Genomic DNA, 25,170 nt, shown 5'->3' with positions numbered 1-25,170 from the left:
TGTGTGTGTGTGCGTGCGTGCGTGCGTGTGAGTGTAAAAATAAAACTCCCCTCACACATGATAAATTTACAATATACATTTACCCCTCAAGTTAAATGCCTAAACAAAGATACAGACGGGAAAAAGCTCATGTTTACGACCCAAATGACAAAGCATAAAAAGAGATGTTGACACCAACAGAGATTGGACACAGTCTTTCTTGGGAGTCTAAAGACATACAAGATTGTTCACGGATGCATGAGATTTATTTTTTCCATGGCACAAAATACCAGAGAACGGATGACAAATAAGCTTTCATCGTGGTTTGCATGTGATAAAAACATTCCACAGATAAGCATGTCATTTGACAGCTCTGAAACTGATGGTTGCCTGCCTTAACCAGGTGTTTTCCTGTCTTAGCGTTCCTTGCCCAGAGAGAAGATTGTCCCCTCTCACTGAACACACATAAACAACAAAGGCATTCTGGCTCTCAATGTTCTTTTTTATGTGGAGTCGAAGGTAATCGCCAGTTTTACTGTATAAACAAAAAACTGAGAGGTGCTGGACTAAATCAGCCTCAAAAATGACACAATTACAATTTATAAGCAGGAAATAATATTGCACAAAACACATGAATTCTATCTTTCTTGTCTATTTTGTCTCCCTCTTTCCTTCGTTTCTCTGGTGACTTTTCTTCTTCTTCTGTTTGTGTGAGGGCTCTCAGGGTGCTGGAGGGAGTCCAAAAGGACACAGTGTGAAATGAACAAAGCTCTGACCTCCGAGGCACCCCGAGCGCAGCCAATCAGATCACTTTTCTGCAACACATAGGGCACTATAATTTGTTAGTGGGTGGGAAATGTCACCAGTGGGAATTCGAGTGGCGGGAAAAAGGGAGGGAATGAGGAGGGGAGGCATAAGTACAGGAGTGGTGCTAGGGGTCTTCAATGCACTGTTACCAATCCTTCACTTAGGATAGTCCAGGAAATTTCCAGAACAAAAGCTAGCAATCATTTGCTACTAGGAGATGTCACTTGTTGTAATCTGGTTTGATCTCACATTCCAGAAGTCTCTGGTGAATAAGACAAAGGAACATTCCCTGATTCATCAAACGGGAAATGAGTCTGAATGTTGTTCCTGTTGTTCCAGCTGTGGCCAAGAGACGACCGTGAACAACATGACATTATGAATACAAATATGTCCATACGCTGGCATGCTGAGGGAAAAACACATGAATGCACCATTAAATGGCCTCTGTGTCTCCCCTCTTCCCTCTTTTCTAACATGTAGGTATGGATATGCACACACCGTGCTCACACATCACTGCTCACAGCTGCATGCCCCAGGCCTTTGCTATCTCCAAACCTAGACTCACATCAACCACATTCCACAGCCTCTACAAGCCCCAGGGGTGGCTTCACAGCTGGGCGCCGAGCTGGTCCATTCTCTGCCTCCCTGGCTAGATGAGCACCGTCACCAATCCTTCCCAAAAGCAGAAAGAAAAAGAGGAGAGTGGGGGAGGGTGGCTAAACATACTGTACACACCTTAAAACAGAGCATAACCACCTTTCACCCTTGCATGACTGACTTGAATTGTTCCGGAAGAGAAAATGTCCTGCACTTGCTTCCATTAGCTTACTCACAGTTTACATAATGAGGTTAGACGGAAGTGGCAGAGATCAAAACCAAACAAGATGGTTCACACGTGTGTGTCTGTAAAAAGTCAAAAGCAGCCTGTTTCATCATTACAGTAAATACCACACAATATATCTAATTTCATATGTCTCCAGCCATCAGAAAGCAAAAATACACATTGAATGTACGTATACATAGAAGTGTGTGCATAAATATGCACAGACACATGAAGACACACACACTGCAGCTCTGATGAGCTGACAAAGAAAACAAGATTTATTAAGTCGAGGGAGGAAGGGAGAGATGGGTGTGTGTGTGTGTGTGTGTGTGTGTGTGTGTGTGTGTGTGTGTGTGTGTGTGTGTGTGTGTGTGTGTGTGTGTGTGTGTGTGTGTGTGTGTGTGTGTGTGTGTGTGTGTGTGTGTGTGTGTGTGTGTGTGTGTGAGGAGGGTTTATTTCCACAATGGACACATGGTTGGTTGCAGTAGATATAACACACACAATCACAAGCTCACACAAACAGTGTACCCCACAATCGCAGCCGTTAAGTGCATCACTCTCATCTGAGAGACCTGTTTATTTCAGACCTGTGACACAAAAGCCACAACGGCATGCAAGCTTATCTCTCCACATCCCTTGAAACGCAGCACAGCCCCCAAAGAGCTCCCCGGCACTCCACATGTCACTTTCAATTAGTTCCAGAAAGAGAGTCTTTCCCTACCAAAAGGAAGATGGGAGCTCATTACTGAATTCCTCTCTACTCGTTGCTTTGAAATATAGATCAGGAGGCCATGTCTGACTGTTGGGGCCCTGGATGTTCCACTTGCCATCCATGCCACCTCAGTCAAGAGCAGACGAGCACAGAGTGCTGTATCATGGACTGACTACAGTACTCAGGTTTAACAGTCCCTACAGCTCAGCATCTATCTACCCATTAGCCTTCTGCCTCCTCCTTGTTCTCTCATGTGCTCTCTATCTGCTCCATGTTTCTACCTTTGTCCCAACAAACAGTCTTCCTGAAACCAAACCACAGCTTTCAAAACAAAGCCCCACAAATGGGAAAATACTAGCTGTACTCATCTGATGAGGAGGTTAGGGTGTATTTGCCCTGAAATTTAACAGTCTTATCTGACCAGAGCAGAAAACATAACAGCCTCCACATAGCAGCAATGCTGGTTAATGGCTTTCCCTCATGACCGAGAACAAACACGTTCACCAACATCTAGCTGTTTACTCGTTGACTGATAAAGACGTTAACGACACATGGACCTCCATGGTTGTGTACCACGCTTAGACTGTTTGCTTCCTGAGCATGTAGACAGTTTGACATCCTCGTCTACAGACATTTCTTTATACCTTCAATTAACAACTTTCATTAGTGCCATCCCTCGTGCAATGCCATTACCTAGGTTACAGACTGGCAGTTAATTAGAGGATATTGGCTGAAACTACAAGATGCCCCATTAGGGTTTGTGCAGGGGAGAGTCATGTGGCCTGTTGACATCTTTGTCTTGGGAAAATAAATAATAATCATTGTCTTATGCCCTCTGGTTGGTCAATCCCTCCTCTGCCAATCAGCCATATTGAGCACATGTGTAGAGACATGGGCCGAGGTTTCAGTTGCAAAGTGTTGTGAAGGGATAGATGAATTGGAAAAAGAGGTTGGAAGGGAGGAGTGGGTGGCTGTAATGGCAGTGTGAGAAGAGGAGTATAGGGTCGTAATACTCTCTGACTCACTCTCTATGCAAATCAAAACAATCACAGGAAATGCCTAGGCCTTAGCTCCAACTAATTGCCACGGCAATAACAAAGAAGGGCTTTCTTTGAACGGAGAAGCAAATTAAACATTAGTTTAGAGTTTTCTTGGAGACCAAGGGATGTTATAATTACCTAGAAACCAACACATCAGCAGTTTGGACACCACGTGTCCCACTCTTGCAGCCTGGCAGAGGAAAACAAATGTATCTCATATTCTAAGAGAGAGGCATTTGGGGGTGGGTGGGTGGGTGGGTAGGTGGAAGTAGAGTACCAGGAGGGAGATGGAGCAAGGGGAATGGAGCAGAAGACAGTAAAGGGCATGATGGAAAGAGAGCAGAAAGCAGGGGATGGGGGAGGACAGAGATTGAGAGAAAAGCAGGGGTATAATGAGGGGAAAAGCAGTGGAGAATGATAGCTCAAATCTCCAATCCACTCCATGCTGGTAGCGAGGCTCAAAATGTCCACCCACTATTAGCATATTGACTCCACCTCTCTCCTCTGGCCTCTGTCCCCCTCATTATCATCAGGCATGGTGCATGGGTCACAATCCAAGCTCATTTCCCATTTTCGCCAAAATGCCATTCCAGTGAGGAAATGAGAACGCAGAACAAAAGGTGTGTCTGCACCCTACAAGTGTGTGCTAGTTTGGCCGTCTGGCCCGACAGGGAAGGGTTAAGTCTGCCAGTGCCTGAATAATGTCGGTCGGCGCAGCCGAGCATGTTACAGGCACAACACACAAGGCTGGATCTAGATGAGATATGCAAACATACAAACTTCAGGAGACATCCTTGGTTCCCCTTCCTTCAAGGGAGGCGAGGCAGAGTTCTTGAACCCAGTCAGGAGAGCTGGCATTGGGTACTGAGTGTGCAATGTGTCCTGCCTGACTGGTTCTGAGTCTGATCCATGTCTGAGGGCAGTTGAAAAGCCTGACCCTTTCACCCAGTCTGTCTAACCTAAATGTTCATTCAAACCGTCTGTCCATGCCTGCAGCCAGAGCTTAAAACTTCTTTATGTCTGTAGGTCTAATTGTGTGTTTCTTACCAAGCTGATAGATTGCCAGTCTGTCTGTCCCCCTGAGAGCTGTCTGGTGTCAGCGTCTATCTATACATCTTTCAGACTATTTGTAGGTCGGGTATGTTTTCTTGCCTCAATGTCTGCCTTCCCCCATGCTATATGGATGCATCTCATACAAGCCACTGACCAACCCTGCGAATCTAATCATCCAGCACAGTTAGACATTTGTTTGTGCTTGTACACACAGATGTGCATACAGGAGAGCCAAAAGTCAGTCATGAACACAAACCAACAGAATCCCACCAAGAATTTTCTCACTGCAGCAGAGTATTGCTGTTCTGTGGTCTTTGTGGTATTTGTTTTCTAAAAGCATGGGTTGTACGTTCTATAAGTCACAGGCAAGTTTCTCATTATACACACACACGCACGCACACACACACACACACACACACACACACAAATCCTTCTACATCAGCATGCCAAAGTCATAAAAATCTCACTCTCTAATTGGCATGAAGCAATCGTGCAAGCTCCTATAGTAAAAAAAGTTTTTTTCTACCTCAATTACTTCTCCATGTTTATGTAATGGGGCTTGTTATTTTATGACCCCCCCCCCCCCACACACACACACACACATAACTGCAAGTAGTATTAATCGACAACAGATCTCAAGGATTTGTTGCTTTTAGAGAAATCAGGGATGTACTGATACAGAATTTGTAAGCAATCCTGAGCACTGACATAAGTTAACTACATAAATTGGAACAGGATAAGGCCAGTCATGAGAGAGATTATGACCAAAAAGGCAGACAGAATGGCTGCAGGGGTACAGCCCAGTGTTTCTGACACCAGCATTGAGGGGGAGAAGGAATTACATCAGTGTATTGGGGTTATGTAAAGCGTGAGACCTGCTCAAGCCCCTGTGAGAAAAAGTTTTTTGGGGAAAATAACACCTTAATGGAGAAAAAGAAATGCGTTTTCAGCTGAACCACACCTTGTGCTCTGGTAAGCTATCAAGCAAAGCACACAGAGTGAACCTTTGCATCATGCTCATAAAAATGAAGAAAACTATAAAAAATCCATATATACCCCACACAATGACACCCTGGCTAAAGATTTGCTTTGTGCAGTGAAAAAAGAAAGAGTGAAAGAGCCCGTCAAGAAAGCTAGCACTAGAGGGTGTGTATGCTATCCACCTCCTTATTGCAGACCTGAAGTCTATCCCATAGTCGCTCAGACACCCAGAGGGAGGGATCAAAGCCTGTGTGATCCAGTGGCTTTTATATCACCCCCGGCCCGCTCTCCCGCCTCCTGTTACGGCACAGGCAACAGGGAAGCGAAGGAATACTAAACACTGACCTGTCTACGCATGCAACCTACGTCGGGTCCTTTAGCGAGGATTTAATTTCCCCTCTCTGTGACCACATTTACATTCCACTTTGCAAGCCATTAATTTCCATTTGACCACATTTGCAGTGTTTTTGGAAGCAACATGAATAGTCATGAGTTGCATATGCACTCACTAAAAAGATATACAGCCTCAAGAAAGAAAATGGGTTGAAATGTTTTCCAGTCTTCATTCACTCTTAAAGGATTTTCCTGCGCAGATCCAGGTTGATATCTGTGATTTAACTCAATGTTTATTTCACCCATCTGATGAGTCCTAGTGTCTGCACAATTTTTCTTCACCTGTCATTAACTCTAGATTAGAAACGTGCAATCAGAGACTCAAGGATTGGGCCTTATTTTATTCCCTCAGCTGAAAGCCTTCTCAACAGGCCTGCTATTGACTACATTCACCAGGGGAGGGGGTAGGTCAATGCAACAGAGAGCAGGGGACCATTTTGGACCACTTAACTATAATCAGTAAATGCACCCCGGTCGCAATTAGAGCAGGGCCACCCTGAGAGCGTTCGTTTTGCTCACAGCTCTGTCTGTGTTTTATTCTGCTCCACAGGAACTGTGTAATGCAAATAGCACTCATCACTCCCAGCTTAACAACAAGAAAGGAGGAGGGAGGCACCATTGTCTCAGTGTGCACTACTGCTTTCCTGTGTTTCTAGCAGGAATGATGTCTAAATCTGTAAATCTTCTTTTCACACATTGTTCTGCTTTAGTTGACTTGCTCTAAAATAAACCTTTCAAAATTGGACTCACTTGGTGAGAGCAAATTGATGGGCATCATCTGTTGCACATAGGCTCAACATTCACAATTTGCTCTAGTCCAGGGTCAGCTCTGCTTCAGCTGTCTGCAATATATTTGGAAGGGCCGTTGTGTCTTGTCTTTAGATGATTCAGCAGCCAACAATAGGGCTTCATTTCATAAATCAAGAGAAGTGTTTTTTGGGGCATCAAACAAAGAGGGGAGATGGTGGAAGGTAGCTGGTGCCATCAAACTGAGCTTCAACATATTTATGATTGAGGCGCTTCGTAATCCCTTCTCCTCCTTTTCCCTCTGCTCAAGTGGAAAGAGGCAAGTAAAACAGGAGACAGACGGACCTACAAAAATACAACCAAATCAAGCAGAAGGCCTTTTAACTGGTACTGACATTTCTGAAGAACAAGTGCTTCGGTTATGAGTGATCTGAGCTACAGTGTGCACTGAGGATTCAAAGACGAGTAGAGCACCTTGAGTGTTAGGAGTCTACTTAAGTCTTCTCTAGTGATGCCTGCCTTTGATGGATTCGAAAGCAACAGAGTTGACTTCATCTGTGAGACTTTAGAGTGTGTATTTTTGAAGATAGTAACCCTGCATATGTGTACGCACACACACACACACCCACCCACCCACCACACACACACACACACACACACACACACACACACACACACACACACACACACACACACACACACACACACACACACACACACACACACACACCTGCACAAAGCAAGTCACTACAAGGTAACTGTTCTCTTGTCCCATCTACCACCTGTTTACCACAATGACAGTTAAGAGATTTCCCCATATTTACACTTTCTGCGCACTCTTTTGTCCTGCACAACATGCACATATACATGAGTACACCAAAATATTTCAGATAGGTAGGTTTCTTTCTATATATTCATTGGCTCTTAATATAGCACTGTAATGCACTCTGCAGCATGGTTACAAAGCTCCTGCTCCAACACTCAAGAGCATTATGCAGAAAACATTAGTGTGACATACAGTATAGTATACTGAAGGTCTGTGTCCCGATGGGTGGCTGAGAGGGATCAGGCTTTGTGATCCTGTGCAGCCTCAGGATGTGATGATTGAAATGCTGGGCAGATTTGCTAAAGGGACAGAGGTCAGGGTAAAAGAAATGAGGAGACAAATGAGGAAATGGACAGAAGCAGGAGGACATGAGTGAGAGTAGGGGGCTGGGTAAGAGAGGACACATTCAAAGATGCAAAAGAAACAAAGATTGGAAGGGGCATGGAGCATTAATGAAAGCTGTTTTCTCAGTTGTTCTTACCACTTCTCTGAGAGGTGTTGCGTACAAGACCAGAAACTCAGGGTATGCTAGTATATCCACAGTGCGACGCTCTGAACAAGACAGGGTTGCACAACTGTGGGAGTGTGGAGATTTTGTACTCCTTCAGCACCTAAGTGTGCTATGTCAAGAGTTTGGTACACATTAAAAAAAAAAACCAGCAAGTAGAAAGTGGGCTTTTGAGGGCTTCCCAGCATCATCAGGTTTTTTGTTTCAAAACAGCACTGCCAACAGCAAAGTCATGCCAAAGACTTTAATAAGAAATAAGAAATGCACTTATGAGTTGTTGGAGAAGACTCCTGTGCTCCTGCAAGGAGCGCAATGACTCAGAGCTGATAATAATAACAGTATCATGAGTAAAATCTATACCTTTTTCTGTACACAATGCACACAGCTGGCAACAGGCTGTAGATCAAACCCAATTTGGTTTCTTTGTGTAACTGAGAGCTTCAGTTGGACCACAGGTCCCTATGGAACAAAGACCGAGAGAAGCAAGAGAGAGAGACAGAGAGAGAGGGAGGGTCGGGTTGGGTGGTGGAGGTGGTGGTAATGGTGTGGGGGGCATTCTGGCCCACCTGGGCAAACAATAGCAGCGAGATGAGAGCGAGGCTCAAGGGCCCTCCCTGTTCCTAAAGTACACAGCTGTCGGTTGGACCGGTCAGGCAGATCACAACAGCCCTGGATGAGTTCAGGTGTGCAACTTCAGAGGCAAAAGGACCATTTTGGAACAAGCGCCTTAGTTGCCATGGTGATGGCCCTAACAGAGAAACTCCTTTTAGATTTCACATGAAATGATGCTGGCTTATGTTCTCCATTCATTTTGACAATAATGGAACAGATAAAGGGCAGAAAAGATTTGTATCCACCTTCAGGATGTTTTCTTTAATTTATCGATGTTAAATGCATTTCCTGCTCAAACGTGAAAGCATTACGCTGTGGCTTATTTGCATGCTAAAAGCAGTTCGCGCCGGATCCAGGGTTGTGTGTTAATGGACCGGTGCATACATCAACACTGAGTGTAAGGAGCTTTCATTTCTATTTAAGGCATTCAAGCCTTCAATGGAAAACATACAGACAACCTTCCGTATCAACTTTCATTTAAGGCACAGTTGCTCTTGATTGGTGTGAAAAGAGAGATTTCTGCTGATGAATGACATTCTACATCAAGGATACATATGTTTAGTCTTCTCAAAGCCAGTGTGTGTACAGAAAAGACATCACAAAAAGAATCAGAGAGGGGCTGGTGTGTACGTAATTGCCTTTTGCCAAGTACAGGGACAGCGCTGCAGCAGAATTTGTAAAGGTGAGATGTGGATTGCAAGGCTATCGTAAGACTGGAAGATTTCATCTCCAATCGATCACCCTGTCTGTCCCTGCTCTAGATGCCTCTTGATGCCAAGAGACTTTCAGGCAACAAAAATGTGTTTGTTGAAGAGAAGTCCCCTGTTTAATGACATATAGTTTAATTACAGACAAACGACACAGAAAGGCCAACAAGTCCAACAATTACCAACGTTAATCTGACCTCGCAATGTTGTTGTATGATTGCAAAATTGTAAAATGACAATAATTTTTTTTTCTTCTTCTTCTTATATAGATTCTCACTATAATGAAAGACCACCTATCTGTCTGAAGGGGTGACATGAATGTCCAAGCCAGGGCTGATATCACACGGCGAGACACCGTGTTCTTTCAGCTCAATGATAACCAGCCACACCTGATGCCACGATGTACATGTTTACAATACATGTGTTTATTTATGCAAAAGCCTTCCAAGGATGCTGTAAATCAATCCAATAGGACAGGACATCACCCCTGCGTTTGAGCAGCCGGTCAGACACACACACACACACACACACACACACACACACACACACGCACACACGCACACACACACGCACACACACACGCACAAACACACAAAATTGTTATGTTTCTTCTTTTCCTCTTCTTACTTGTAGTATTTCATCTTGTTCTTTATTGTCTAATCTACCATCTGACTTGAAGATGTTTTTTTTGTTTCCTCTGTGTGCTGATATATAGAGTCTTAATGTTCTTTGGTGCTTCCCTGCTTGTAAACCCAATAACAACCTGAAGCTAACAGACAATCCGACGCTCCTTGCTCATAAAACACCAGGATCAGTCTTCAAAGCTCAGTGGTCAGGCGCACAGGAGAAGTTCATTAGTTTGCATTGCTCTTATTTTGTGAAATTTAAGTAGGAATTTAAAAAACAAGTCTTTTCTCCTCTATGGCCCCCTGCATTAAGTGGTTTTAACTAAAATACTCCTGGATGCTGTCCCATTCCTAATGTTAACCCTTTTAATATTTAACTGAGGTTCAATACAGAAGTAATTATTTTCCAAACAAAGTATGCCTCAGGCAAAAAAAACAAAAACTCAAGGCATTCTGATACACCAAAAAAGATACATTCTCTGTCAGAAAGCGCTATTAGTCATTTTAAATTATTTATCAAGCTTATGTAAAATCGGATTTGCTTCAAACCCGTTTTATGGCTTGCAGACATTTCCAGCAAGATGAGCACATGGATAGTGACTACCTCCCCCAAGGCTGCAAAAAAATTTGCTGGATTCTCACCTTGATATGGATCCTCTTGAAAATCTTATCAGCTCTTCCCCATTCCATTTGCAGGCTGATCTACAAACCTTCACTGCAATAAACTGGGAACTTTTTTTGGAGTATTGTATTAACTAACAGCAATTTTCTTCTGACTTCCAAAGATGCCAAACATTAATGTAATTGGAATTGATAAGTGGCACAAGCTTCTGGTATCTTTCATATCTATACTAGCTCCTTCACTAATGGAAAACGTCTTTTATAAATGCTTGTTGTTGTATCTGGAATCGTTGAGCAAAGTGTGGCATTAATAATTGGACCCTTTGGGTCACACAACGACACTTCTTCACAACTTTACGAGTGGTGCTGAGAATAGCCTTTGCTGCAACAACACAGCCTCATTTATTCAACTTAATGATGAATGGAAAATGGCAACATTTTTACAGAGTGACAACTGTCACCATGAATACGAGCCATGTTTAAATGGGCTATCAAACACAGTGAATGCATTTAAAAGGCATGGGACATAAATACAAGCGTATAAATTTGTCAAAAGTGCTGGTTAAAGGAAATTAAAGTTTTCGTGTTAAACCAGGGATGAGACTAAATGAAGAGGGAGAAAGAGGTGGAGAGGAGGGGGGGGGGGGCTCTGTTTCCCTTTATACAGACACCCCAGCTGACTGGGAGAGTGACAGTGAACGCTGCCCACTCGCTGGTTGCAAATTAGCCAAAAAATTTACCCTCATATATGACCATTAACAAACTCCTCCAATTGAAAAAACAAATGGATCTGTTTTGTTTGGCTGAGAGCTTCATAGGAGCCTACATGGGCCTCTGCACACCAGGCATTCTATGTCACAGTGGCAGTCAGTCTGAACACACTCAGCCAGAACGGAGCCAATTGCAGGTCCATGCCGAGCCTCCCCAATCCCCCCCAATCCTCTCCCTAGCTGGACAGCTATACCTTGGATCAGTGTCCCTCCTGTCCTTCACCCGGCTGGTGTTCATAATCTCTGTTATTCTCTGTCTTTCTAATGCTCTCCCTCTGTTGTTTGATTCACCAAGAATTACTGCATATCAATACCCTCATGACCAGCTTTAAATAGGGAAATCTGGGGTCCCAAAATGAACATTTCTCCCACCACCCCACCCCACCCCCAGCACCCCTTTAGTGCACATTCATTGCCCTTGGTGCATATTTTCCATCTTGGTGTTTGCTTTTAAATATTCATGGAGTGGATGGAAGAGGTGAGGGGGTGGGGGAGAAGGGAAGGTGAGGTGAGGAGAGGTGGGAAAGAATTGAAAGGGATGGAGGTGCAGAAGTGTACAGTTGAGGGGGGCTAGCCCCTTTCTGGAGTTCCCTGCGGAGGGATGGTGGGCATAGAGCGATGATGGGGGGGGAGATCAGCAGGAGGCTTTATGATTTATTTAGACCCGGGGGCACCTGTGCCAGTCAGCCGCTGATGGCAGCCATCATCCTGCCAACCCGCCGGATCCTTGAATCCAGATAAGAAAGACAAATCTGTGGCAAGCAGGAAAATGAATATAGGGGCACCGCTGTGGTAAATTTCAGCTGTCCAGTTAATGATTGTCAGACACAGGTGAGAAGAAAATTCCATTGTTCCGTGTCTGTAACCCTACAGTTGAGTCTTAACATTTTAATGACCTACCGGTTCATGATTTTCTCAGTTAGCCTGCGGAATTATGCAGCAAACACCTGTGAGGTTGAACACGTTTCTACATGCATGCTGCCAACGTGTGCTAACTACCCCAAACGCTTAGGTGGGGGGGGGGGGGAAACTCTACTTTTCAAATAAACCAATCAATATAAAGCAGACAGATTGCAGACTTAGTGAGCTTTAGTGGGCTGCATTTTATCAAGGCAGCTTAATTTCTGTCAGCTTAATATCCAGGGGAATGTATGGAAATTGAACTGCGAGGGAGAACAAAGATGAGTAGCCGAGATGAAACGATTTGGGGAGACCCAGAAAGCTCTGTCTTGGAAGCAGGGGTGCACAGACACACAAATCAGCATGCACACACCTGGACAGCCCGTCATGAGTGTATTGATCTTTTGCATCCATCCGTTTGGTGCTTGCTTTCACTTTTTCCTAAAGAGTGAAAAATTCTCATTCATCAATTGTCGAAACAACATAGAGCAGATGACAATTGTATATATTCCAGTTCCATATGCTTTGATAGCTAATTAGCTTAGCCGCTGTATGTCTTCTGCTCGCTGCCTGCTCTGTGGAGACGCATGGAAGAGCTGCCCAGAGGCAGATTATAAATGAGAAACAGGTTATTAGGATTCCGTCATGCATACTAAAGCGTTATGACTGTTAAAAAAAAGGGGGCACAGCAGTGACTACAGGGAGCAGAAATTATCATTAAGGAGTCTTAACATTTCCTGACAATAGCATTCAACAGCAACAACAGGTCAGCACTATAGCCCTGAATGGTTACAAGCATGGTAAAAAACAAACACACTAAGTCAACAAAAAGCATGGCACAGCAGCCACCCAGTCAGGCTGAACCCAATGAAAGCCCATCTGCATTAGTAATAATCTGCAACTGCTTGAGGGGAAGAGAAAGCTATTCCAGGTTCTGGTAAAGAATGCAAAACAATGACCTTCCACACTCTTTCACCTCCATCACTGATCTATTCATCTGAATCACATTCCCTGTCATCACTCTTCCTCCAAAATCTTCACATGAACAGAACATGCACTAAAAGCGCCGGTACCACGGACCCAATCTGCATGTCTTCCCTTTTTCTAATTCATCTTTTCCTCCACACTAACCCGATCCTGGCATTTATACCTGTCTGTCTCTCCCTGGCACATATACAAACACTTAATACATGCATCGCAGAACAGTAACTAATGGCAACCTCATTCATTAAAACACTTGATTTTTTTTTTTCCACTGAGGCAGGGTAAATGTGCTGGAACGCCTGTCCCGTCTGTCTGGTTGCACAACGCCAACAACAGATAGTGAGACAGATAGACAGGTGGGGCAGGGGCTCATCTTACACTCCAGCCGCCTCAGCCTGAGCAGTGCCTGCACCACCCCTGATGGAGACAGATATATATTTAATCAGTTATTAAGGCTACATAAGACATAAGCCCAGAGGTGTCAGAGATCACATTGGAGTATCAGCTGTGCTTATATTTACCATCAACATAAATACACAGGCTTTAAAAAATAGGAGAAAAAGCAGAGTTCCATGATTTGAGAGTTTAATTTGACGGTGACTACGCAGACATGGCTGACATGCTTCCTTCTCAGACATGCACGTTATATGTTACGTGCACATTAAATAACCAGCACAAGTTGGCAATGCAGACACCTGTGAATTAAATCTAGTAGAGCTTCATGCTTTTGGGCTGTTAATACTGAGATTCTTAATTTACTTGAGGAAGTTGTCTTTATCACTCTGACTTGGGGTATTTGAGCAAGCCACTGCAAAACTGCTACAAGACAGTCTTTTTTTCTTTTCTTTTTTTGGACATGAGGGGTGAAGTATGCTGAAAAAGAAGTGGGAAAATGAAAGCAGAAAGTGTTTGTAGTTGTTCCAAACATCTAGATTCAAGGACAGATGAAAAGAGAAGGCTAGATAGATGATTCATTATCTAAAAATGAGGGTAATGGTGCATAGTTTCAGTTTCCTCCAGATGCCATTCAAAGTGTTGCACTCCTTTTTATCTGTGGAATAAAAAAATCAAAAAGATATCTTAACAAACAAGTCCCCCTTATCTCCTCACATCAACACAAGCGATGAAGTGGCTGTGAGACCTCTAGCATCCTGATGTTGGAGGGTAACCACATCCCCCTTATATGCAGACGTCTGAAATGTTTGTTGGACATGAGATTTCTTTACAACCATTCCTTTTGGGTGTGCTGCCTTGTTAAACGGCTTGTTAATGAGGAGTCCACAATTGGGTTCAGGTTCTTATGGCAAAGTAACCAAGGTATTTAAAAAGATTAACTTCTACTGCATATACAGTGCTCCCTCACTATAAAGTGGTTCACATTTTGCGACCTTGCAGTTTTGTAGATTTGTTACATGTAATTTTGCAACTTTTCTTCTACATTGCACCGTGTTCTACATCATGATTGGCTGAAGACCATTGTCCTTCAATGTCCTCCGTGCCGTGTCTCCTGTCCAGTACAAAATGTGTTCAGCTTGCCAAATTTACATAAACCTTTGATCGCTAGCAGTGCTGTACTAGAGTACTCTACGTTTGCAAGATTTCTCCCCAACAAACCCACAATGTCGACGAAATGTTCTACACCGTCAAAGGCACCTGCGGTAGCACCCAAAAGCAGAGGATGATTCTAACCATCTTACAAACAGTTGGAATTGTAGGCATGCTAAAGGGAGAAGTTACGCAGCTGTAACAGCGCCATTATGGAATAAATTGTCAGTTCGATACATAAAGGAGGAAAATAACATAAGGATGACAGCAGCAATAAGCTTTAACAAGGATGAAAAAAGGGTTGTGACTGTCCACAACAAGATCATCGTAAGTACGGACTCTGCTTTAGCTTTGTGGATCAGTGACTGCAGGAAAAAAAACCATTACACCGGACACCAAAATTGTCCACTCAATAATAATACTTTACCTATTGTGCTACTAAAATTTGAACTTTGAGTGTTTAAAAAAAAGAGGAACATGTGAAAATATTAATGCCAGTCTGAGAAAAGTGTATAAAGTGTGTAAGAGTCTTACAGCCTCAAAACATCTATAATAATTATGAAAAATAAAGCTTGCTACTTTGTGGATTTTAGCTATTGCATGTTGTTTTTAGAACATTACTCCCACGATAAACGAAGTAACACTACTGTAGTTAATCATGCAGAATTTTTCACTGTGCATACTGAGGTTTGTTATTTGTCTCTGGGACTGCTGCCTCCACCCTACTATAAAATTTTGTGGATGGCCCTAAAAGCAATTAAAAATTTAACACAAACAGTGTTCCTTTCAATTCGAGTATTCCAGACGTTATCTGAACATGTTTCTTTACTTTCTACCAAAGACAGAGCCCTTATGAAAACATGATGATTTGTGGGATTATTCTCCAATGCCACCAGCCAGCAGAGAAAAACCTTATTCAATTTAACTGCATTAAAATGGAAAAAGATCTATTTGTTTGTTCAGACTACTCTCTATATAAAATACATAAATAAAATATATATAAATACAGCATTTAAAAATATTATTTATGAATCTATTTATTGTAGAGTAATTAGTGGTTTGGATTCAAGTTTAAAAGTCAGGAATGTCTTTTTAGTCGAGTTATCAGTACATCTATGGACCGTGTTCAGCTGTATGTCACTACTGCCTGAACAATAACTAGATGTCCAGGCAGTCATGTAAGTTGAGAGACATGTTCAAGGTTTTTCTTTAACAGCAGCCACAAGCTTGACTGTTGCCAGCTGCACCGCCTGAGGAAACATTACATAAATGTAAATGTCTCACTGCATTCCATCTATCTCATGGCCTTTACCCAATGTGATAAATAGGACAAGCATGCCCAACTGGGACATGACAATAATCCCTTTTTAGCGCATAGGTTAAACATGACTACCTGCTTTACCTGTTTCAACATTTGCAATAGACAGGATAAGCAGCAGGAAATTGGAGGAGGACAAAAGAAGTAGGAACAGGGTTGGAGCACAAGTTGAAGTGATCTGGAAATAAGCAGTAAATAAAAATAAGGAAAGAAAAGAGAAAGTGCTTGCAGACTATAGAGAGCATGACATAAATGTAATAAGAGACTATTCCACCTCAGTGGCGGGCAGGGCTACATGCAGTTATGTGAGAAAGACAGATGAGCTCAGCTACATGAGACTATTCACTACACAATGAAGCAAACAAAGTAGAAACTCTAGCATCCTAAAGAGGTGTTCTTGCAAATCACTTGTTTGACGTGACTACCGGTGTTTTGTTTGTATGAGTCTACCTTGTTTCAGGCTCTTACAACCTTTACAGCATCACCAGCAAGCAGTATCTTTGACATCCAAAATCCAAACAGCTTTGTGTGTGAGGTGTGAGGCCCCCACCAAATGGATTCAAGCAAAAAGCATATTATTTGTAGGGTTGCAGGGTACAATGTCTGAAATGGTTTAAATTACTTTCTTTAGTCTCGTCTATATTAAAAGATTGAAAAAGAGGAAACAGGAAACATAAATACAATACTTTCGTGATTCCATCATCCCAGTCTTGTGTTATTTCACCTCATCAATCCAAAACAGCTTGTTGACAAAAATGTACATTCATTCAAAAATACTGACTAACCCAGAGCCAGCAGGTTGGAGCTGGTACATTCCACCTGTGTGTAACTCTCTACCTGTAAAAGTATTGTATCCTCAACTATCTATCTTCTCTATCTGTGTTATCATCTCATCTGAAATCATCAAAGATAGTTTAACATTCTCCTCTAAGCTTCTGAACTCAACATGAACTCTACCCACAGCCAAAGTTTGTTTGCTCTGCAAACTGCCTGCGATGGTAAGATGCCCCAAGTGCTCATCTCCCATGAGCTCATTCTTTGTATTGACTTGCTTCATTCATCACAATGTGTCCTGGAAGAACATACTGACTCTTGTTGTTGGCATACTGTACATGCATGACATTGCACAGCACAGAAAAACCTGTGACACACAAACACCACTCCCAGTGCCTCAAACCAGGGTCACCAAGTCCCTGGTCTGGGTTTGGTGGCCAGTGGGTAATTTTCTAGTAAATGCCGGCCTTTCCTTAAACTCCTATGCTGCCAAGAGGAAATGAAGGGATGATCTCTCTGCTCTACTCCACTCCTCAGTCCCCCAAAAAATAAAGAGGAACGTTTTATGGCCTGCTTTTTGACCTACAACCGAGGAAGCAACAACAGGCAATAAGTCTTATGCACCTTTAGAAGAACTATATCTAGTGATAAAACAGTTCATTCTGGACATGTATGATCTCTTTCCCAGACAGGGATCCAATAAAGTTCATTTCTGATAAAAGATAATCAACATGTGAGGATTTTTTTACTTTCATTTCCTCTTTCACTACATCCACAAACCTCCTCTCCGACCTAGAGGAAGACCACAGAGGAGCTTTATGGATGTAGTGAAAGAGGACATGAAGGTAGTTGGTGTGAGAGAAGATGATGCAGAAGACAGGGTTAGATTGAGGCAACTACTTCGCTGTGGCGACCCCTGAAGGGAAAAGCCGAAAGGAGAAGAAGAACAAGAAGGATTTTTTTACCTAGATGAACTTGCAGTTTTAGAAGGACACAAAAATGCTTCTTGAAAAACATTTAAACAGCTAGCAATAACCTGTAAAGATTACAAAACCAAACTCTTCCATCAGCAGGTCTTCAAGCCTTCCTCAATACAATCTGCCTATTCCAGAGCCACCACCTGGCATTTGTGTGGGTCTATGTGTGCGTTTGCATGTATGGTATCATGGTCACACCTGCTCTTCAGTCAGCATTGGCCTCAGCCCCAGGCACTAAGCCTGAGTCCTGAACAAAGTGTCGCTCTGTACAAACATAGACACTGCTTGTTTCTTCACACAGTTAATCCTACTGTTTCTGCTGATACCAAAAATCACAGTTTTTACCTCTAAAAAAATCTAAAAAATGAAATAAAAGAAGAGGAAAGAAATATCTTTGAAAAGATTCATTTGGATCAAATGCAAGACACGCTTGAGTGGATTATAAGTGCATATGAAAGGAGAACTCTGGCTGACCCTTGATCTCTCTCCTGAGGGATATGGTTGGGGGAGGGGGGTGTTGAGGTTCCTAGGACCAGGGGTACTGAGAGGTGAACAGATGCCAATGGGCAAGCTGCATTATTTTTCTTTTTAAAAAACCCTCTCTTGAACAAACATGAAATACATTTGAAGTGCATTTCATTGAAGAAAGCAGGAAAGCTTTTAACCAGAACTGTATCTGTCAAATACAGTTCTGGTTAATCACATAAAGGAGATCAGTTAATATTTGTAATTGAAAAAGAAGATAATGAAATGTTGAAAATTCTTAACATTTCAAAAGCCGCATCTCCAATAAATGGGATACTTTTACTTATGAAAAGGTATTAAACGGTTTTTAAGTCATACCGTAGAAACATTTCTTTGAGACAAATCGCACTAAAGAATAAGCCTCAATTCAATTTGTACTGATGGGAAAAATACAAACGATGACATATCTGCAATAGCAAACACCACCTCTTCAGAATTTGTTTGTTGTGCTCGGGAGGTTTTATTAAAAAAATAACATATAACCAATTTTTTTTAACTATAATCTGGGACAGACAGATGGACGGATGTACAGGAAGAATGGGCAGGACCTGTTCCTATACAACCCCCCACGACGAGGGATAAAAACATGGGAAACTCTTCTCCTCCTGTACCTCACAGTGATGCCAGCAAACATCTATGCTTCAATTGATTCAAATATTTTCTGTGGCATGTCACATCTTTATACCAGAGATCTCCCAAATTGTTAGAACTTCAATAATCATCAAAGCATGCATGCTTTTTCACGTTAACCACAAAGGGCAGCTGGATACTCAGCAAGACTCTGAGTTTTCTGTCTAATCCCACACTTGAAAGTGCGGTTAACTGCAGTAGTCACAAAAAAACAAAAAACAAAACAAAAAAAAGGAAGAAAGAGAGGGGACTTCAGCAGCAGCAGATTATAAGACTGGCAAGCATTATGGATGTTTGGCCATATACACAACCCAACAAGAAAAATATTCTTATTAATGCAGGAATAAATCAAACAAGACTGGACAGCACATTGATTATCCAAACAGAACAGGAACAAAGGAGGACACATCTGTCTCTTTGAATCTAGGGATTGTTGTTGTTTTTTTAAGAAAATACCTAAATGAGGTCTTTCACATCCATTTCATAGCAAAAAATCATGAAGTAGTAATTATTTAAATGCTGCAGCTTTTACCTGTAGTATCTGGACTGTAGATACGTTGAACACACTGCTTTGGACACATGGCTGGCTGAGCCAAAGTCGATGACTTTGACCCTGTAGGGCTGTCGAGACGGGTCCACGAGCATGATGTTCTCTGGCTTTAGGTCAGCATGGATCAGCCCCAGGCTCTTCAGTTTCATTAGCGCTGTGGCCACTTGCTGTAGCACGGGTCTGATGTATTTGAGCGGCAAAGGGCTGAACTTGTTCTGCTTGAGAAAGTCGTACAAGTTCTGCTCCAGCATCTCAAATACCAGGCATGTGTGGTTCTTGTGCTGGAAGCACTCGTAGGCCCTAACAAAGTTGTAGTCATCTGCACTTTCTGTGCTGAGACGCGCAAGGATGCTGACCTCTATCTGACCCTGGCGCGCATACGACGGGTGGTTTTTTAAGATCTTGATGGCCACAATCTCGTTAGTACCCCTCTTCCAGCACTTAACCACTTGTCCAAAGGTTCCTCGTCCCAAGAATTCCAGCACTTCGTAGGTGTTGGTCATGGAGCAAAGCACCTCATGTTGCACCAGCTGGTAGTCCCCCTCACTGTTGGAGCCACTATTCTTGGATGTTGCAGTGGAGGTGGCGGTGGCCACTGTGGCCCCACTGGCTGCTCCGTTCTGGATCATCGGTGGGCCGTGTTCCTCAATGATCTGCACACTGCTGTTGTTGTCAAGCTCCTCACTCTTACGTTTAAGCCCGCATCGCTGGTAGGTATCTAGGAGACTGACCGTGCTGCGGCGTGTCAGGTTGTGGACACCAACCCCACCACCCAAACCACTGCCACCGCCACCTCCACCACCACTGCTGTTGCTGCTGCCTCCACCTCCGCTGCCCAGTAGAGTCCCCACAGCCCCTGAAGTGCTGCTGGCTGAAGCGACGACAATGTGGCTTGTGCTGGCTGGGAAGATTAGTGCCTGTTCGTAGGGTAGGGTGGAGCTGGCAACCTGCACGGAGCTGTTGATGCCTAGGGGGCCACTGGCGGCAGACAAGTTTTTGCTACTGTTGTGGCTGTAGACCTTGCTGTGTGTGCCGTACCCTGTCATATCCCAGTTACAACTCTGCTCCACCTTCAGTTTCTTCACGCTAAAGAAGGCACTTGATTGGAGAGTGTGTGGGGAGAACACTTGCACTTGCGAGGCCATACCTGAGAAGGGGGGGGGGGTTGCACAGAAAAGAGGGGAATGAAAGTGAGAAGTTAGGAAACTGAGAGTATGAAACATGAGTAGTAGCCACAAGCTTTAAATAAAGGCAGCTTGGGTCAGAGCAGGTCATTAAAACACCAAGCCTATTGGCTGATGTGTGAGAATTTTAACCTCTTGTGGTACCACAGCGAGCATTTAATCACCTTCAAAACACCATCAAGCACTTTGGTTCATCATCTTTACTTTGGTTTTACAATGTTTCTGAGTAGTTCTTTCATCTGGTATTTTGTGATAAAACCTCAGATGTTTTAAGTCATTAAAACTGTTGACAAAGAGATGGTGTTTTCAATAAAAATAACATAATTACATGTTTATGCTTTTAGAACATGAATAAAAATGAGAGTATTTCAAATTAAGATATAAGGGATTATAAAGAGTTGGGCTAATGCAAAACACTAATTCATACTGAAGAAATGCCATTTTCTCACTGTTCCCATCTGCAGCACAATAAATAGGCTGAGTGAATACCACAAGAATACCCTTTCATGAAACATTCCACAGAGACAGCAGAGCAACACCAAACTGTACACAGCAACAAGCTCAGAAAAAGTCTTAAGGAATGATTGCAATTTCCTTCTCCACAACATAATCCAGCCCCAGCATTTGTTGGTACACATTTACTCAGTTTGGGGAAGGTGCTGGAAGATATTTCATTCAAGTAACTATGTGAACAGGAAAGCGGCACTGACCTCCCTCTCAACTACAGATCCGGAAGACAACAAAATGTAAGCAAAACTGCAACAAGGTTGTGATCTGAACTCCTGGGAACAAGATGCCTCAGAATAAGCAAAAAGCTTTTCCAAGCAAACAACTGGCCAAAAATAGTCCCTTTCGTTATCTCTTTCTTTGCAAACAGAATTGTTTGTAAATTTGGAATGATTATTACAGAACACGGACGATTATATGAGACTTGCAGTAATGCTATGTTTAAACAGTTTCCAGCAAAGCCAAAATGAGTTAAATGCTAACAAACTAAGAGCTTCCACCTGGTCTTGCCAGCACCCGTACAAGGAGTCCCGGATGATCAACTGATGTAGGAATCAAAGAATGTTATGGTCGCAGCTTGCACACTAACAAAAACACAATCAATGCATGCAAATACCTCTTAAACTTTGTTTGCTGCTGGAAAAATTACTGCTTTTGTGTGTTTAATAGACATCTTCAAAGCTGGGAAATGCCGATCTGTTCAAGAATAATTAGAGGCCTATTTTCCTTCAAGATGAGAGGACTTCCATAATTGTGAGTTCTATTCTACGGACAGAAAGTGGAGAGGAGGGGACACTGTGTCATTATTAGCCCTTTGAGTAGTGACGATGAAGAAATCTGTCGGAAGTTTGCAGCCCTTGACGATACGTTACTTCATTTATCTCTCTAAACTCTCCAGATCTCTGTTGCTCCTCCTTTTTTTTCCAAATTTTCTCAGTCCCTGGTGTTGCTAGGACTTAGTTATCTACGTGGTGATCTGGTTTTAGCACTAATGCTGAAGGATTGGCCTCACCATGAGGTTGGTGGGTGTTTTACAGTAACTCGGTAACACTGACTTTATGTTTCTTGTAAACCGTTTTGAAGATTTGGCCATATCACCTGCAGAGAACAATAATTTAAATGTTATTGTTGCTTTTTTTTTTTTTGCTGGAAATGTCCCTGGTCAGCACTTCATGTCCAGTGTTGCATCTATAGCTGGTCTAGAGAGGTAATGAAGATTGCCCATAGGCTATTAGGGGCAAGGCTCTCTGCTAATCACATAAGCCCTGAAGGCCAGATGTCACTCCTTGGATTACCAATTCCTGTGCCTGGACTTTGCACTAAAAATAATTTGAATGATGGGCTGCGTCACACAGCAGCGTCAGTAGTGGGTGACTGAGAGCCTGAAAGGATAATCACCGACACAGACTGATGGACAGAAAGATGGATAGACAAACAGAGCTGCCTTGTTCCTTTTATGGAAAATTCCAGCATTACATATCCACCAACATGATTATAGTCAAGGCCAGACTGCTGCTATTCGCTCTTTGCATTAGCATTGCATGTATTCCTCCACTACCCTCACTAACTGAGAGTCAGCTTTAATACTTGATATCACCTATAAAGAAGCATGGCAATTACTGATAAAAAAACAGTTATCAATGCAAAAGAAATTCTTCAAATTCATATTTAGGTAGTTCTACGCAGCTCGGTTTGTGGCAGAGAAGGCTGGCAACTGCCCCACAATAAATTATCAAATACAGAAAAGTAATTAAATAAACCAAAAGTAAGACGTCACCGGGTTGAAATGTTATTTAATGACAAAATAGTATAGCTGAGTAAAATTGGTAACAGCTTTACTCATATTGGGTAAGCAGCTGAAGCCCTTATAAAACACCTTTCACAAAAACAATGTTCGAACATATTTATATGCAAGAACCTTAAGAACTAAACTAAATATGTATGCTGATGTCAGAAAAAAACAGAACAATACCCCCCCTCAACGATGTCTTGTTGAACTTTATTTGAATTTCTGAAGTTTCTACCAACCACAAAACTGTAAAGGTCCATTGTTGTACATTTACAATGCTGGACTGGCTTCAGTAACCAAGGCTTTCCATTCAGCATAACGAAAGGAACACTGTGTGCATGTAGGACTATTTACTGCAATTAAGCATACCAGAGAGGCATTTTTCCACTGTTTATAGGCAGCATGTTGAAATGGTAGCAGTCAATGTTTTCAGAGAGATTACTTATCTGTCGGAGGGCTGTTAATCTTCTTTTTTAGACGGATCAGAGCCTTTCTGCTGGCATGTGAGGGTGAGAGACGGAATGAAAAGGAGGGACGGGGAAAAGAAGGTGGCCATGAGTGGCCCCCACATTCTAGTCTGTGATCTGCTTCTGTTTGCTCTTTTTTATTAAGCCTGTCATTCATTCTCCTCGGACAACATGACAGAGTATTGATGAGTATTAACATGCCACTAAGTAGCCCTTTTTACTAATTAATAGTCTTTTTTAATATAAATCCTGCTCATCATTCAGGTCTTCCGTGTCTGTCTCAAACGTTGGAATTGAAAACAATTTGACGGTGAGAAGATAATACTGGTACCAGTTTGCTATGTGACCACATAAAATGAATAAAATTAATGTCCCATAACCTAAATATTTTTAGGCTAATGGCCACTGAGGCGTAGTCTCTGCAGAATGGGTGGCTGGGTGGGAGGGTGGAGGGGGTTGGAGGACTGATCTGATGGCTAAACTTCTTAGCGTCTAGACCAGGGGTCACCAACACCCGAGCCGCGGACCAGTACTGGTCTGTGGGTCATTTGGTACCGGGCGGCACAGAAAGCATAAATAACTTAGATTACTTCCATTTAATTCATTTCAGAATCTGAAAAATGTTTTATTTTGAAAAGTGACACACAGACAAATGCATGCGTCTGTCCCACTTGACAGGTCACAGTCACGTGACAGGTAACCAGCCATTACCTCTAAATTAAGCACCCTCAACTGTGCCAGTGTTCTGGATTATAGTCAAGGCAGACTATCGAAAACCCTGTTTCCATACCCGAATGCAAATGATATGTATTTCTCCTACGTTGAATGCACTAATTGTAAGTTGGTATATTTCCAAATAAATCTCATCAATGCTGTCACTTGAATCGAGTTTTTAACATAATTATTTCTTACAATAATTCTGTTTATAACGATGTTGATTATCAATTTATTAAAAAAAAGGTTCTTTATTGTCTATTGATGTCTGCATTTTACATAAAACTACTGCGGATGATTTATTATTAGACTACAGCTGCCCTGGTGCATATACACACATATATATATATATATATATATATATATATATATATATATATATATATATATATATATATATATATATATATATATATATACGTATACGTATATAAACATATATATAGACATATATGTGTGCGTATGTATGTGTGTATACATATACAGTATATATATATATATATATATATATATATATATATATATATATATATATATATATATATATATATATATATATATATATATATGGTGCAGTTTGAACACGCATATATACTGTATATATATGCGTGTTCAAACTGCACCAACCCAAGTCGTCACAATGCTACCTGTCAATATGCCATCACAGCAATGTTTAGAAGCATAACACACAATGAAAGTATAAAAAGCTTACATACTGCGTGATACCCCCAGTTAGCAGTTTTATTTTTGCAGTTTTTATTTAAATTCCCTGGAATAGGTCACACGCCAGAATATGTCGCTACAACGTCATATCCATTCTGCCATGTCAGTGCAAATTGTTCATACAGAGGTCTATTTCTGCTGTTGCTACCATGACTAGCATCACAGGGGTAGGGCAACCTGACATTATCCCCAATTTGCCTTTACTACATTCAAACTAGATGTCAGGGCAAAAAAAAAAAAGATGCATCGGGCTAGGAATGAATGAAATGAATAAAAATCCTGTCTGAATGGGGCAACTGATGAACGTGTTGAAGAGGACTGTCTATACTGATAATTCAAATTCTTCTCTAAGCATACTATACCATTGTCATGTTACCC

At 42.2% G+C, this 25,170-nt stretch overlaps 1 protein-coding gene across 4 annotated transcripts in view; it reads right to left on the bottom strand.

The window, feature by feature from the left end:
• hipk2 (homeodomain interacting protein kinase 2) overlaps positions 1 to 25,170 on the bottom strand; it is a 73,164-nt gene that overhangs the window by 35,174 nt on the left and 12,820 nt on the right. For all 4 annotated transcript variants that reach the window (XM_068312074.1, XM_068312075.1, XM_068312076.1 and 1 more), the window contains exon 2: positions 19,391 to 20,555. In XM_068312074.1, coding sequence (XP_068168175.1) covers positions 19,391 to 20,555 — 1,165 coding nt within the window. The remainder of the gene's footprint in view (positions 1 to 19,390; positions 20,556 to 25,170) is intronic.

The sequence above is a fragment of the Antennarius striatus genome, chromosome 4 (assembly GCF_040054535.1).
Source record: "Antennarius striatus isolate MH-2024 chromosome 4, ASM4005453v1, whole genome shotgun sequence".
Lineage (NCBI taxonomy): Eukaryota > Metazoa > Chordata > Actinopteri > Lophiiformes > Antennariidae > Antennarius > Antennarius striatus.
The sequence above is the reverse complement of the archived record's forward strand: the minus strand, read 5'-3'. Positions and strand labels throughout refer to the sequence as shown.